The sequence below is a fragment of the Leptinotarsa decemlineata genome, unplaced genomic scaffold (assembly GCF_025532065.1).
Source record: "Leptinotarsa decemlineata unplaced genomic scaffold, Ldec_3_MD MMD2_tig00000199_RagTag_RagTag, whole genome shotgun sequence".
Classification (NCBI taxonomy): Eukaryota; Metazoa; Arthropoda; class Insecta; order Coleoptera; family Chrysomelidae; genus Leptinotarsa; species Leptinotarsa decemlineata.
This window is the reverse complement of record NW_027412544.1, coordinates 10,336,783-10,351,249: the sequence shown is the minus strand read 5'-3', so window position 1 is coordinate 10,351,249 and position 14,467 is coordinate 10,336,783. Positions and strand designations below refer to the sequence as shown.

The 14,467-nt window shown below is 32.9% G+C and overlaps 1 protein-coding gene across 1 annotated transcript in view; it reads right to left on the bottom strand.

Moving 5' to 3' along the window:
- Nucleotides 1-12,507, bottom strand: part of LOC111518295 (xylulose kinase) — a 28,925-nt gene extending 16,418 nt beyond the window's left edge. The window contains exons 1-2 of the mRNA XM_074172917.1: nt 12,196-12,507; nt 1,742-1,978 (exon numbers count right to left, since the gene is read on the bottom strand). Of these exons, the coding sequence (XP_074029018.1) occupies nt 1,742-1,978; nt 12,196-12,243 (285 nt within the window). The 5' untranslated portion in view covers nt 12,244-12,507. The remainder of the gene's footprint in view (nt 1-1,741; nt 1,979-12,195) is intronic.
- Between the last annotated feature and the right edge of the window lie 1,960 nt (nt 12,508-14,467).

Here is a 14,467-nt window from a genome sequence, read left to right as displayed (position 1 = left end):
TTAAGTAAATTTGATTTAAATCGGAAACAGAAAGAACAGAACTTCTGTTGTAGACTTGTCTATTCTTTAAGAAAATTCTATCATGTCTCGAGTAAAATCAAAGATTTAAATTGGCCGACAATGATCAATCGTACTAATTATAATCTTTGCAATTTTGTGTACAAAGTATTGAGTTACAAAATTCCCACATCACTTTACAATAAACTGATTCCTAGGTCTATGCTACATTCATTGGATGTAAGTTCAAAAAATAAACTGCATGTCCCTCGTCATAAGACGTCACTGTTTCAGAGGTCGTTCACTTATCTCTCCATCAAATTCTACAATTCACTGTTATATAATTGTATGCAACTTTCGAAAGGAGAGTTAAGAATCATTCTGAAAAAACACTTTCTGAAAAACACTTCCTGAATACCAACAGGAACTTGAGTGCCGTGTCCTGAATTTACCTTTAACCTTTACTTACCTTGTCACAATATGTCATCTAGATACCTATGATATAAATTATTATTATGTGATGCGTTTTTTTCATCGTGTCTTTCTCTCTATTTATCATTTTAGTTGATTGGAACTGTACATTTTAGGTTAAGTGTAAGAGTAGCCTTTGGCTAAACTGCGCCTATTTTGTACCTTCACCAATAAAGACGATTCATTATTATTATTATTATTATCATAAAAATAGTAACAAAACGGTAGCAAGTATTATAATACTAGTATGTTAATTATACAGACTGGATTTTTTGAGAGGACCACTTTTAGAGTTTCGATAAACCTTGAAGTTGAGAGTTTGGTTAAATAACAAAAAAGTTGCGTATTGCAACTTTGCATCAAAATATGTAAAAAAATTGAAAACAGCGTGTGGCGTTTCAAAATATTTCAAAAAATTAAAATTTTGGAGCATTGATTTTTCAAAATACAAAAAAGGATTTTTATGCGTTTCTTATACACTTCCATTTGGCTCCATTATTTTTTAAATTACGATCCTCCATCTTTCTCTATGAAAACTGCGTATGGTGATAAAGTACATTTTTTGTATATGCAATCGTTTTGGTACGTGGTGACCATCATCGGATGTAAACAGACTGTAGGGCAATTGCTACCGATAATTTGGTGCAATAATAATTGAAGTTTTGCAGTAGGCAGGCATAGAAATGATAGCGTCAATTTCTTTTTTTTTCAATAAAATACGTACTAATGACTATTCCCACCAATGCCCGAAGTAGCATTATTCCATTACAGTACTCCAACATTTCAGTTGGAAAATACCAGTTTAACATTAATTTCTCAAATGCGCAAAAATCAATTTCGAAAAATTACCAAACTCTTTCCATTCGAATCCTAATAGTCCGGTCAAAAGCTACCTAAAATCCCACCAAGCTGAAAATCAGTGAGATTGTTCAAAATATGATTGTTAAAGTTCCTTATTTTTCCCCTGTATGGAAAAAAATTTATTCAAGGTCAAAGGTCAAAAAAATTAGTTTTTTGCGATTTTCAGCAAAACGGTAAGTTTTATCATAAAAATATTTCAGGCAAAAATTGTAGATCAATAAATTATCTACAAAAAACGAATCAATACTTTTTTCCTACGAGCCACCGTTTTTGAGATATAACGATTCAACAAGTTTTAAAAGTTGTAATCGTCATAATATGCATGAGTACGCCACGTATATACATCTCTGTAGTTGTAATTTCTGATAGTGACTACCCCGAAAATCTACATGAGTATTCAAATAAACCTCACCTGTGCCGTTCCTGAAACGGAAGCAATTTTACTGAAATCTACCCCTGCCACAGTGAGTCTATCCATCAAAATATCCAAGGCTTTAACCCACATCAAAACTGGTGCTTTTACATTCCTTGAATCAACTTTATCAATCAGGGCTCCGCCTTGTGTCCGAAACTCTGGAAGGTCAGTTTCAAACGTGACGGCTTCTTCATAAACGATTTCAAGTCTATCATTGCATACAGCAGCTTTCAGCTGAAATTGAAATAAATTATTATAGTAATAAAATTTTGTTAACTACTTATCGGAATATAGATATATAAATGTTATCGAGTGTGTATGACATAAAACAAAAATAAAACGATTTGTGGATACAAAGGGGGCAAACTGACCTCATCAGCGCGGTGCAGCCAATTGTAAAGATGGGCAATACTTGTTTGCCGAAAGCAGGAAACAACACAAACGCACGGAGTCAATCGCAAATTTGTGGTTCCAGTTAGAAGACCTAGAATTCCCAGACTACATCTAACATGACCACGTAGGTAGCTATAGCTATCTGCGTGAAATCCAGGTCCAGGATATAAAAACAGATATAAATGTTATCGAGTGTAAATCAAAAATAAAACGATTTGTGGACATAATACTCCAAAAAGAGGGCAAACCGCGGACACGTGTTTCTGGCTGTTGGCCTCGTCAGCACGGTGCAGCCAAGTGTAAAGATGGGCAACACTTGCTTGCGTATGTGTTGTTTCCTGCTTTCGGCAAACAAGTGTTGCCTATCTTTACACTTGGCTGCACTAATGAGCCTATAGCCAGAAACACGTGTCCGCGGTTTGCCTCCTTTTTGGACTGTTGTGTTCACAAATCTTTTTATATATTATATATATAGAAGAGTGGTTATTCGGAGATAATAACGGATAAAACAATTACATACCTGTGCTATGTGAGGATATTTTCTTTGGAAATTTTAATTTTGAAAGAAATCTTTAACATGAGATTGACAACTTTTTGACATTGACCAATGTGAAATAGTTCTTTTTAAAAATTTTTAATGTCGTTTATCATGGTGATTTATATTATTTCAATATTATAGGATGTATTCAGGTTTTTTGTTAGTAAAAATGAATTAATTTTGCTGAGGTTGTCTATGTCTGTCTTTTTGTTGGTATTGTTTTCTTCAATTCTTATTCCAGTCATCTCCAGAAATTGCTTTTTATTTGAATCTGGTTCGAAATGGAGAATTTTGGTGTTAGTATAATCGACTGAATAATCGCTATGTAGGACTTGTTGTGTTAGAACACAAGAATTTCGTTTTAAATTTTTACAATTACTTTTATGAAGAGCTAAGCGGGTTTTCAAATTGTTTTTTGTTTACCCTATATATATATATATATATATATATATATATATATATATATATATATATATATATATACCGGGTGTCAACGAATCTATTAGACAAGTAATAATTTCTAGACTATTAGGAGAATTGAAATGAGATTTGGTATAGTTGAATGGTATGTGAAGAGGAATGTTTTCACATATTTTTCACTTTCCGGTCACTTCCGGTTTCAGCGGAAATGGCTCCGGTTCTGAATTTTTAAATGGAACACCCTGTATATTGTAACATTTTTGGATTTCTGAGACAATTCTGGATCAGAAACTGACATTTCCGGAAGTTTTTCAGCCTACTTGATTTTTTCAGAGTCACTTTTAAAATTGCATCTAGGTGGCCATGATCGGACGTAAACTAATCTATGGACCTCAGGTGATATCAGAAAATTGCAATAGCGGAGTTTTAGTGACTAGTGTGTTGAATATGAATGAGACAAGTTTACAAAATAACATTTTCGTGTCTAACTATTATTTTTCAAATGGCGACCATTTTTTGACAAGCAATTTCCGAAAAAAGGATTTTTTGACGAATCTAACGTTACTAATTTATTTGCGATTGGATCAACAAATTTAACAAATTTAACTAATAATTTCAGCGATGCACTTAGATATTTTGCAATATCCTAAGTTCTTGAAAATTCCACTATAGTAAATTTTCAAAGTGCATCCCTCCTTGTTCAAGACACATTTCAGCTCGTTCAATTGTTTCTCTCAACACGTTTTGTAACATTTGAGGCGATATACTTCTAAATGCCTGTTGAATCCTTTCTTCTAAGATTTCGAGAGTGGCTGGGGCTGTTGCATAGTAGACCCTTTCTTTTACATATCCCCAAATGAAGAAATCTAACACAGTCAGATCCGGTGAGCGGGCAGGCCACCGTACTGGACCGTTGGTTGCAATAACTCTATTATTAAAATGCTCTATTAAAAAATCAAGAACGTCTCTGCTATTATGGGGTGGTGCTCCATCTTGCTGGAAGTAAATTTGCCGTAAAACTTCTAAAGGCATATCATTAAGATGATCCTCGATTTCATTTTGAAGAAAACCCAAGTATCTAACCCCTGTTAACTGACCTTGAAACAATATTGGACCAATTATTCTGTTTCCAACGATACCAGCCCAGACATTGACGCCAAACCTTTCTTGAAAATTGCCCTCTCTCATTGCATGTTGATTTTGTTGGGCCCAGTACCGACAATTCTGCTTATTAAACCGTGATTCGTCGGAAAATAGAATGAAGTTGATAAAATTTGGGTTAACTCTATGATTTTGAAGCAACCAATCACAAAATACTACTCTTCTATTGCCGTCGTCAGCATACAAATGTTGATGTAACTGATATTTAAATGCTCGATATCCGTGCTTTTTCAGTATTTTTCTTGCTGATTCGTGACTTATCTGCATTTCTCTACTAATTTCTCTTAAAGAAACCGTTTTGTCAACTTCTACCATAGCAAGAACGTTAATCTCAGTCTCCTCATTTATGACAAACCTCTGTTCTGCGTCTCGATTTCCCTCTTGCCTAAAACGACTCTCAACATAGGGAAAATACTGATGAGATGGGTGTTGCCGATTGGGATATCTCTGAGCATACAACTCAGCAGCTTTCCTTGAATTTCTGTGGCATTCTCCAAACAATAACAACATATCCACTTTTTCACTTTGAGTATACATTATTTCGACGAAAAATTAAACTAAAATTAACGAAAATCAAGAGAAACTTCTACTTTCTGCTCATAAAGCTTATGTCACTGTCATAACCTAGGTGAGCGTTTTGTTCTCCAAAGTGGACTTGATGGAAATAACCGCAAAATATTATGCATCATTCCTATCCATGGCACCCTTGACAAAAGTAAATGAATTTGTATCGAGTATTTTCCTCAGTAATATTTAATTTATGTTCTTATTTGTAATCCAATCGCAAATAAATTAGTATCGTTAGATTTGTCAAAAAATCCTTTTTTCGGAAAGTGCTTGTCAAAAAATGGTCGCCATTTGAAAAATAATAGTTAGACACAAAAATGTTATTTTGTAAACTTGTCTCATTCATATTCAACACACTAGTCACTAAAACTCCGCTATTGCAATTTCTGATATCACCTGAGGTCTATAGATTAGTTTACGTTCGATCATGGCCACCTAGATGCAATTTTAAAAGTGACTATGAAAAAATCAAGTAGGCTGAAAAACTTCCGGAAATGTCAGTTTCTGATCCAGAATTGTCTCAGAAATCCAAAAATGTTACAATATACAGGGTGTTCCATTTAAAAATTCAGAACCGGAGCCATTTCCGCTGAAACCGAAAGTGACCGGAAAGTGAAAAATATGTGAAAACTCTCCTCTCCACATACCATTTATCTGTACCAAATCTCGTTTTGATACACCTAATAGTCTAGAAGTTATGACTTGTCTAATAGATTCGTTGACACCCGGTATATATATATATATATATATATATATATATATATATATATATATATATATATATATATATATATATATATATATATATATATATATATATATATATATATATATATATATATATCTTATCACAATTATTGCAGGGAATTTCGTAAACTACATGTAACTTTTCTAATAACGAATCTTCATCTTTCAATTTTGAATGTAGTTTAATTAAGGTTTTAACTTTTTTTTGTGAAATTTTCAAATTTTGTTTCTATTTAAATACGTTTATGATTTTGCTGGACAGTTCAAGGACATATGGAAGAGTATTTCAAATTTAGATTTTCAGCTTAATTGTTTTCTCTGATGTTGATGATATGCGATGAAGTATTATATAACAATTTATTTAACAATTTTGCAGGATAAGAATTAGTTGATATCCCCAAAAAAATTCTCACCCTTGTCATTACAATAAGCTTTGAACATGACATTACTAATATCAGATATCTGAAAATGATGACATCATTATGAAATTTTGTGCCAATTTATAAAAAAAATGTCATCAGAATTCAATTTTCAATTGTGAAACTCGTATTACTTGTGAGTATTGTCTATTTTTTTCAGTTCTTTTCTATTGTATTTCATTTAAGCGTCCTGACGACCATTCTTACACTTGTCTGCACCATTAAAATGAGGTATAATTAGCCCAAAATACTTGTTTATGATTTGTTTTTTCTGAGTGCTTGAATATCCTATAATTGTATTATTTGGTTGGTTTCATTTTTGCAGTCAATTATTATTAAAATACAAGCACTGTGTTCATAATCCATAGATAAGTTCAGTTCAGAAACAATTATTCGAAAATACATATCCAACATGTTGATTAGGAGAAAATAACTATCAAAACATTTTACAGTTACCCGAGTAAACAAGTAAAACGCATGGTATTATGTGCAGATATGTATAAAATGTATTTTTTCATCCTTATCTATTACACGGAAAGTAATTCCACAAGCATAATTCCAAAAGACACAGTAGTCGGACTATCCCCACTTTTTGGTAATAAATCACAGCTTGCATGATCGAATCGTAGCGGATAAATTTTGGATGCGCCGTGAATTCCCTCCATAATCGGCAATGTTTTCATGTCTAAAATTTTTCATGTTATTTTCCGCTTCTGCACAAGAGTTGAATGTTTGGAATTTAGAAAAGAAAACGATGTTCCCAATATGGAAAATATCTATTCCCATTTCAGAGCATATACAAATTCTGACCAGGATATATTTGGAAATTTACTTATTTTGTTGAGTTTATTGATTCGTTAGAGAATCGTTTCAGTCATCTCTTCCCACAACTTTTGGTGATGCAAAATTTTGGAAAAATCATAAAATAGCATTGTTTAACAATCACATTTCTTCATTCATGTAAGGATTTTCCAATGGATTATTTGTTACCGTTGTTTGTGATAGTTAGAATTTTTTTTCCATAAAGTTTATAAACCGACAGATGAAATGCTGGAAAATAAATAAAAAAAAAATGAAAAACTACTTAATTTGCAACATTTATAAATATTATTTTCTTGTTTCGTGACTTAAAACGAATATTTATAATTTGAGTATTATAATTATAATATGAGCATTGATTCATTTGTTGATTATTCTTCACCATGTTTTTTTCTGTATGCAATCTAATGCCACTTACAAGTTTTGCAATAACTGGGTCCATTCATTGCATATGAAAATGTAATATTTTGTACTTATATTTTCAAATGTAAATAAAATGAATAAAAAACTTGATATCAAGTATACTTGATAATGGGGTCAAACCCGAAACCGGTCTTATAAATAAAATCTACCAGTGGTACACAAAAGTGTTTTTATTAATTTCATTTAAGTGATCATGAATTATCATAAAATAAACAGGTCATCAATCACACATATTTTCAAATGTATACAACAAGTGTATTTGTAGCAGATACAAATTATATAATGTGTTAAAGCCAAATGGAATAAATCCATTATTTCGGTTACTGTACATATTTTTAAAAAAATCCCGAAACACGTCAAACGTAAATTATAATTTGACATTCTTCAACGTAAAAATGCCACCCCTACCTTCAAACCCTTTCGGATGACAGGTACAACCCCCAATTTTTTAAATGGGAAGTATAGGTTTCTGATATATCGTTTGGAACGTTTCTTCATTCTCTATTCAAAAATGTTATCGCTTTCAAGTTTATTGCAACAATCAAGACAAAATAAATTATAGTCATGTGGTTACCAAAAATCGATAAAATACACTCAGAAACTAAAATGTAATGCAAAACGTAATGAAATGAAGAATACGAAAGTTCCATTCAAGTTTCCCTCTATAAAAAAGGGACCAATGATATGGTTTCTTACAATCCTTGCCAAAACATTTTGAGGGTATTGCGGGTGTTCTTCTCTCATCCAGTGAGGATTTTCGGTTGGCAATTTTGGCAATCATTTGTAAAACTTTTATTTTATGCATTCATGCATTTCCATGAATAATTCAAATAATTTGTTTTGTTCTAATTTGTAGCACTTTTTCTAGATGTCATTAACCAAACGAAAATGTGCCAACAATCATATTCAACAGTAGTCAGATTATCAGAAGATTTTATCAATTTATTTTTCTACACCCGTACTCTAACAATACACTTATATGACCATAATCCGTTTCATAACGATATCCATTATGATACAGATTTTTCATAACGATACAGATTATCAACCAATAGAAACCCATAATTTTTCAATCAAGAATCCTGTTCCTTTGTTTGTCCTAGATTCTAACCTAAGTAACTAACACATGGATCAATAAGTCCCGAGACTAACAATGAAAACAACATTTTTTTTACAAAATTTTTTTTTATTCATCAACATAATCTCCTTTTAGGGTGATACAATGGTTCCAACGCTTTTCCAATTTTTCAATACCATGTTTATAAAAAAATGTATCTTTCGCTTCAAAATAAGTTTCAGTTTCAGCGATGACCTCCTCATTTGAGCCAAATCTTTTTCCCTGGAGCATTTTTTTAAGATCAGCAAAGAGCCAGTAGTCACTGGGGGCTAAATCTGGTGAGTATGGGGGGTGGGGAAGCAGATCAAAGCCCAATTCGTTTAATTTTGCCATTGTTTTCATCGACCTGTGGCAAGGTGCATTGTCTTGGTGAAAAAGGATTTTTTTCTCTGCATGTGCGGTCGTTTTTTTGCGATTTCCTCCTTCAAACGTACCAGTAAGTCAATATAATAATCACTGTTGATCGATTTACCTTTTTCGAGGTAGTCAATGAAAATCACGCCATGCGCATCCCAAAAAACTGACGCCATCACTTTGCCAGCTGACTGCTGCGTTTTCGGACGTTTCGGACGGCTTTCGCCAGCTGTGCGCCACTCAGATGACTGCCGCTTTGACTCTGGAGTGTAGTGATGTATCCATGTTTCGTCCATGGTCACGTAACGACGCAAGAAATCTTTTTTGTTGCTAGTAAATAGCGATAAACAGCTTTCTGAATCATCGACTCGTTGCTGTTTTTGTTCCATCGAAAGCAATCGCGGCACCCACTTAGAAAAAACCTTTTTCATGCTCAATTTTTCATGAAGGATAGTAAATACACTTCCATATGATATCTGTGTCATCTCAGCAATCTCACGGAGCTTCACTTCACGATCTTTCATTACAATTTTTGTCACTTCACTCACATTTTCCGGTGTAACAGCTTCCACAGGTCTACCCGAGCGTTCTGCGTCATTTGTGTCGGTACGACCACGTTTAAACTCGACAAACCACCGACAAATCGTTGCTTTTGATGGACAAGAGTCCGGGTAACATTTTTCAATCCATTCTTTCGCTTGCACGGTGTTTTTACCCATTAAAAAACAATGTTTTATCAGAACACGAAACTCGGTTTTTTCCATTTTTTAAACAAACTACAAAACGACTTTACTCTAACCTCGATAACTCAGCTGTTTCTGGTCCGATCGACTTAAAATTTCGACACGTTTCAAGCAAAGGTTAGTACTCTAGAAAGACGTGGTTACTGGTTTACTAAGAGCGCCATCTCTGGGTTAGTCTCGGGACTTATTGATCCATGTAGTAATTGCTTTATTTGTCAGAATCAGTTTTCATATTACCTACCTATATTATCAAAATGTCTGAAAACAGCGATATAGAAGGAATACCATCGACTCCGATATTTTTAAAAGATTAAATTAATTACAGTTGTTATATTCAATATAAATATAATTAGAATCTTTATAGTTTTCATATATCCATGATAATACCAAGTTTGTGTTTAAAAAAAAAATATGAGTTAATTACTGTAAATGTGTTCAATACATATATAATATTTATAGTTTTTCATTATTTATCGGGTTTAGAAAAAATAGCATATGCAACTCTCATGTAATGGTTATTACATGATCGTTGCATAATATACTATTTTTTGATATGTAGTAATTGAATTATTGTTGACGCACAACCAAAGATTTATTTAAAAAACATATATCGAAAATTCTTACATTAAAGATTATAAAAAAATAAAAGAATTGCTTCTAGTGTCGTATACAGTCTTGAATCGATATAGATAATAAGTGATTGCAATAGCTTTGAAAATATTCTCAATATTTAGAACGACAAACTTAAGATATATGCAGTGTAGCGAGAGCTGTCGTTGAGAAAACTGACAACAGTTGATAAATCGTTTGTAATGCAATTCAATGGTTACTACTCATTTAGACTCGTCCCAATTCTCTACAAGCGCGTTCTAGCAGAATTTTGTTTCGATACAGACAGGGTGGCCACCTGCAGGCAAATCTGGCATATATTTGTGCAATGTTTTTCAATGAGAACACTTTTGCAGTGATACTTGTAAAAAAGGCAATGAGTATTATTCTTTATTTAGTTAAGAATAACCACCTGCGTACATGTATGTTTCAATCTTGTTGCATCTCAATAGAACCGACTGGGTTGAACAAGCAAACCAATTCGTTTCATTCATCTGAAACTTTCCGACACGCTTTCCGAACTTTGTTCGATTTCATACGTTCTATATTATTTATACAGTATGCGAAAATATTACATTTTATCCAGTTCTGAGTTATGTTTGAAGTTGCTAGTCCCTTTAGCTCCTCGGTAACTTATTTTCCAATCGATTGCAATATAAACCAAACAGACGAGTGAGCGAGTGAAAGCGTTGAACAATTTGAACAATAAATATAGTTTAAAAAACACGCTTTTAAAAAACATCGAACTAAAAAGTTGAAAATATTTTTTTTTAAATATGCATGAAACAATAACGAACGAAAAATACTAGTATTATTGTGAAAAAAGCGACGGGCGCTTGATATACAAAAAATATGCCATAAAGCGCCGACGCTTTTATCACAATAGTAGTAGTATTTTTCGTTCGTTATTGTTTTAAGCTTATTCAAAAAACATATTTTTAACTTTTTAGTTCGATGTTCTTTGAAATTTTATTTTTTAGTTTTTAAACTATATTTATTTTATCTAAACTTTAGGATCAATCAGCCGTGTATTGTTTAGAAAAATGACCATTGATATTTTCCGATTCCAGAGAGGGAGCCTGAAAATCAGCTACCATGCCCAGGCGCGCAAAAGAGGGTTACGAATAAGGCAGCAGGCGCGCGTATTAATATAAAATGATGAAATACATGAAAAGTGAGTTCGAATTATATTAAGGAGGTTACGTACAGCGCCATCTGCCCGCGAATAGATCAAGCAATAATGTCGATATATCAATTATGTTACGTACAGCGCCATCTGTCCGCGAATAGATCGAGCAATAATGTTGATAATTCTGTCAAAAACAGATACCAAGCTTGAGAGTTACAAACGAACAAACATGCATACATACATAAAGGTGAAGCTGATAATTTTTTAAAATAAGCTTCAAACTATAACGAACGAAAAATACTAGTATTATTGTGAAAAAGGCGACGGGCGCTTGATAAACAAAAAATATGACACAAAGCGCCATATTTTTTTGTCTATTCAAAGTATATTTATTTTATTCAAACTTTGGGATCAGTCAGCCATATATTGTTAAGAAAAATTACCATTGATATTTTCGTACAGCGCCATCTGCCCGCGAATAGATCAAGCAATAATGTCGGTAATTCTGTCAAATACAGATCCCGGGCTTGAGAGTTATAAACAAACAACATACATACATAGAGATGAAGCTAATATAAAGCGTGTAATAAAAAATTCAAAACGTTTCATAATATTCTACATTACTACAAAACACCCATTCAATTTTCTATGAAATTAGTTTTACTGTCGAGCAGTTTATATCTTTTATGTTGAGCAGTGTATGAAATGTCAAAAGCTGACAAATCCACTCCTGGCAGATAATTATGAATGCGCAGTAGTCCTAAAAAATAAAACTGTGAGACATAAACATCAAAAGTTCCAACAAAAGTGCAACTACTGGGTCGTTTAGCATTATACTGTGGTAATCCCACCAAATATTATCAACACGACTCACAAGGTATAAACAGCGCGCCTGCGCTTTAGTGGTATGACAGGCAAATCGAATTATTAGTAGGTATTTACTTTACATGGAATATAGAAATTGAGGTGATAACATGTATAAAAATAGACTGATCTATTTACATAGACTCACCTGCTGAGTACTGAGATCCAGACCAAGGAAGGTGCGATCGTCCATCATATACAGACATTAAAGACCAAACGAAGTATTGACGTGTTACACAGTTTGCACAGGCTCAAGACTCTGACGCAATGTACTTTTCTGTCATTTTAATATCACGTAGTTCTTTTATTATAGTTTGAATTAAAGTTTTGCTAGGATTTCATGCGCAAAACGTTTGTAGGAAATAACGTTCGTTGCGTGGAGTGAATTGGCCGAGAAGGTGGAAAGTAAAAGTTCCGCACGGCTTACGTTATTCTACGTAGCCGTAACTGTGAAGATTAAGCGCGAGGTCAAGACACCCGAGCGATATGCGAATTAAAGTAGATTAGGTGTTTACATAACGTTACCTAATCATTCCCCAAAACTGTTTTATTTCAGGTGATTCAAGTAGATTGTATGGAATTGGTTACCATAATAAAACACTTACACAAATCAACTCATACATTTGATTATTTTTACTGCTGAATCATTTGAGAATGTTTGCTATGACAATACCTCAAATACGTTTCTTTGAATTATACTTGAAGAAATCTAAAGAATAATGATAATAACAATTTGAATCCGTCCTGAAAATGATCTTATTTATTTTCCGAGGAAAAAAATATGGACAAAACAAGCTGCAGGTGGATATAGAGTCTGGGCCACTTTTCTGAGAATTCCAAATGCTTAAAACATTCAGTCTAATAAGTAAGTTACCGGTGGCGGTTTAACTCTATTTTGATTCCACTGAGTACGAATCTGCTCCTTGTCATTCCGAGAAATTCACCTGAAGTGAGTTATTCGAAAAGGTGTCCAATATACCCAGTAAACAAAATGGACATCCCTTGGAAGTCCAATAGATATCCGTAATGAACTTTAGGGATATGCAATGGACGTCGTTTGATGAAGAAACGTCCAATGAATATCCCTTGGATATCTATTGGATGTCTATCCGCCATCAGATACCTGATCTGGTATCTGATGAACTCAATTTGGACGTGAATTGCACAATAAAGGACATTTTTGACTGAAACAATTTTAACGGACTTTCACTAAATCTATTGAGAACATAAACTGGACATTGAATAGACGTCACTTATTTCCAACAAAATCATTCCATAGACTTCAGTTCATTAAGATTAGTTAGACAAGTTAACAATAACAGGCATCTAGATGCCTATGATAGTGTAGAAATAAGAAAACAATAATATTATGAATACCGATGGTGGGCCAATAGTATACACTATATATCTTGTTAAAATAATATTTTGATTATTAGATTTATCTACCCGACCATTACATTAGGACACATTGTAAAATGAATTTAACACTTGTAGATAAGGCAAAATTGTAAAAAAAAATTATATAGCTTGTTAAAATAATATTTCAATTATTAGATTTACCTGACTATTACATAAAGACACATTGTGAAATTAATTTAAGACTACTAGCAATATTGTGAAATTAATTTAGGACACTCAAGTCGCAGGTACCGGGAAGAGGTATCTATGATATAAATAAGAATAACTTTGTGAGTAGTATGTTTAGTTTGATTTTCCTCTTTAAGAATATCACTTAGTAATCAAAAAACATGTCGAGGTGTTAACATAACGGTTTGGTGTTGGAAGAAACTCCAGTAATATTCATTACTACACCCAAGGTTCCATACATTGCATTACAAAAAATCAAGTTATTTGATAGAAAAAAAAATGTTTTTGAGAAATACACTTTTAGTAATATAACCTGACTTTCAATCTATATGATGATTCCATAAGAACCCTCAGGTGAAACCTTTAAAGCGACATACACTTATTAACAGTTTTTGAAACTTTCTCATTACAAATTTTCACTAATCACTAACATAAAATCAACTGACTAGCTTCTTTTGTCATTTGCCATTGTCGTATCGGAAGATCCAACCGGAAATTTCTATGGATAGCTTCAACAAATTGAAAAGCACTAATCTTTCTAATGGATAGATACCCTTCCAAAGAAGGGTATCCATAATTGAAATGTTCGGGAACATATTATGGATGTTCATTTTATATTACCAAATAATGAACTTTTCATGGATATACATTAAACGCCCTTTTAAATTCCTTTCATTTATTATCAATATCTTGAGGGTGTATCAAAAATCTAGTTCGTCACTTTGAATTTTATATGACGTAATTTTATTTTTCGTATTATTTTTAGCAAACTCTTCCATTTGATATATATATCACGGGAGTATATTGGGCAGCCAACCATATTTTATCATGAT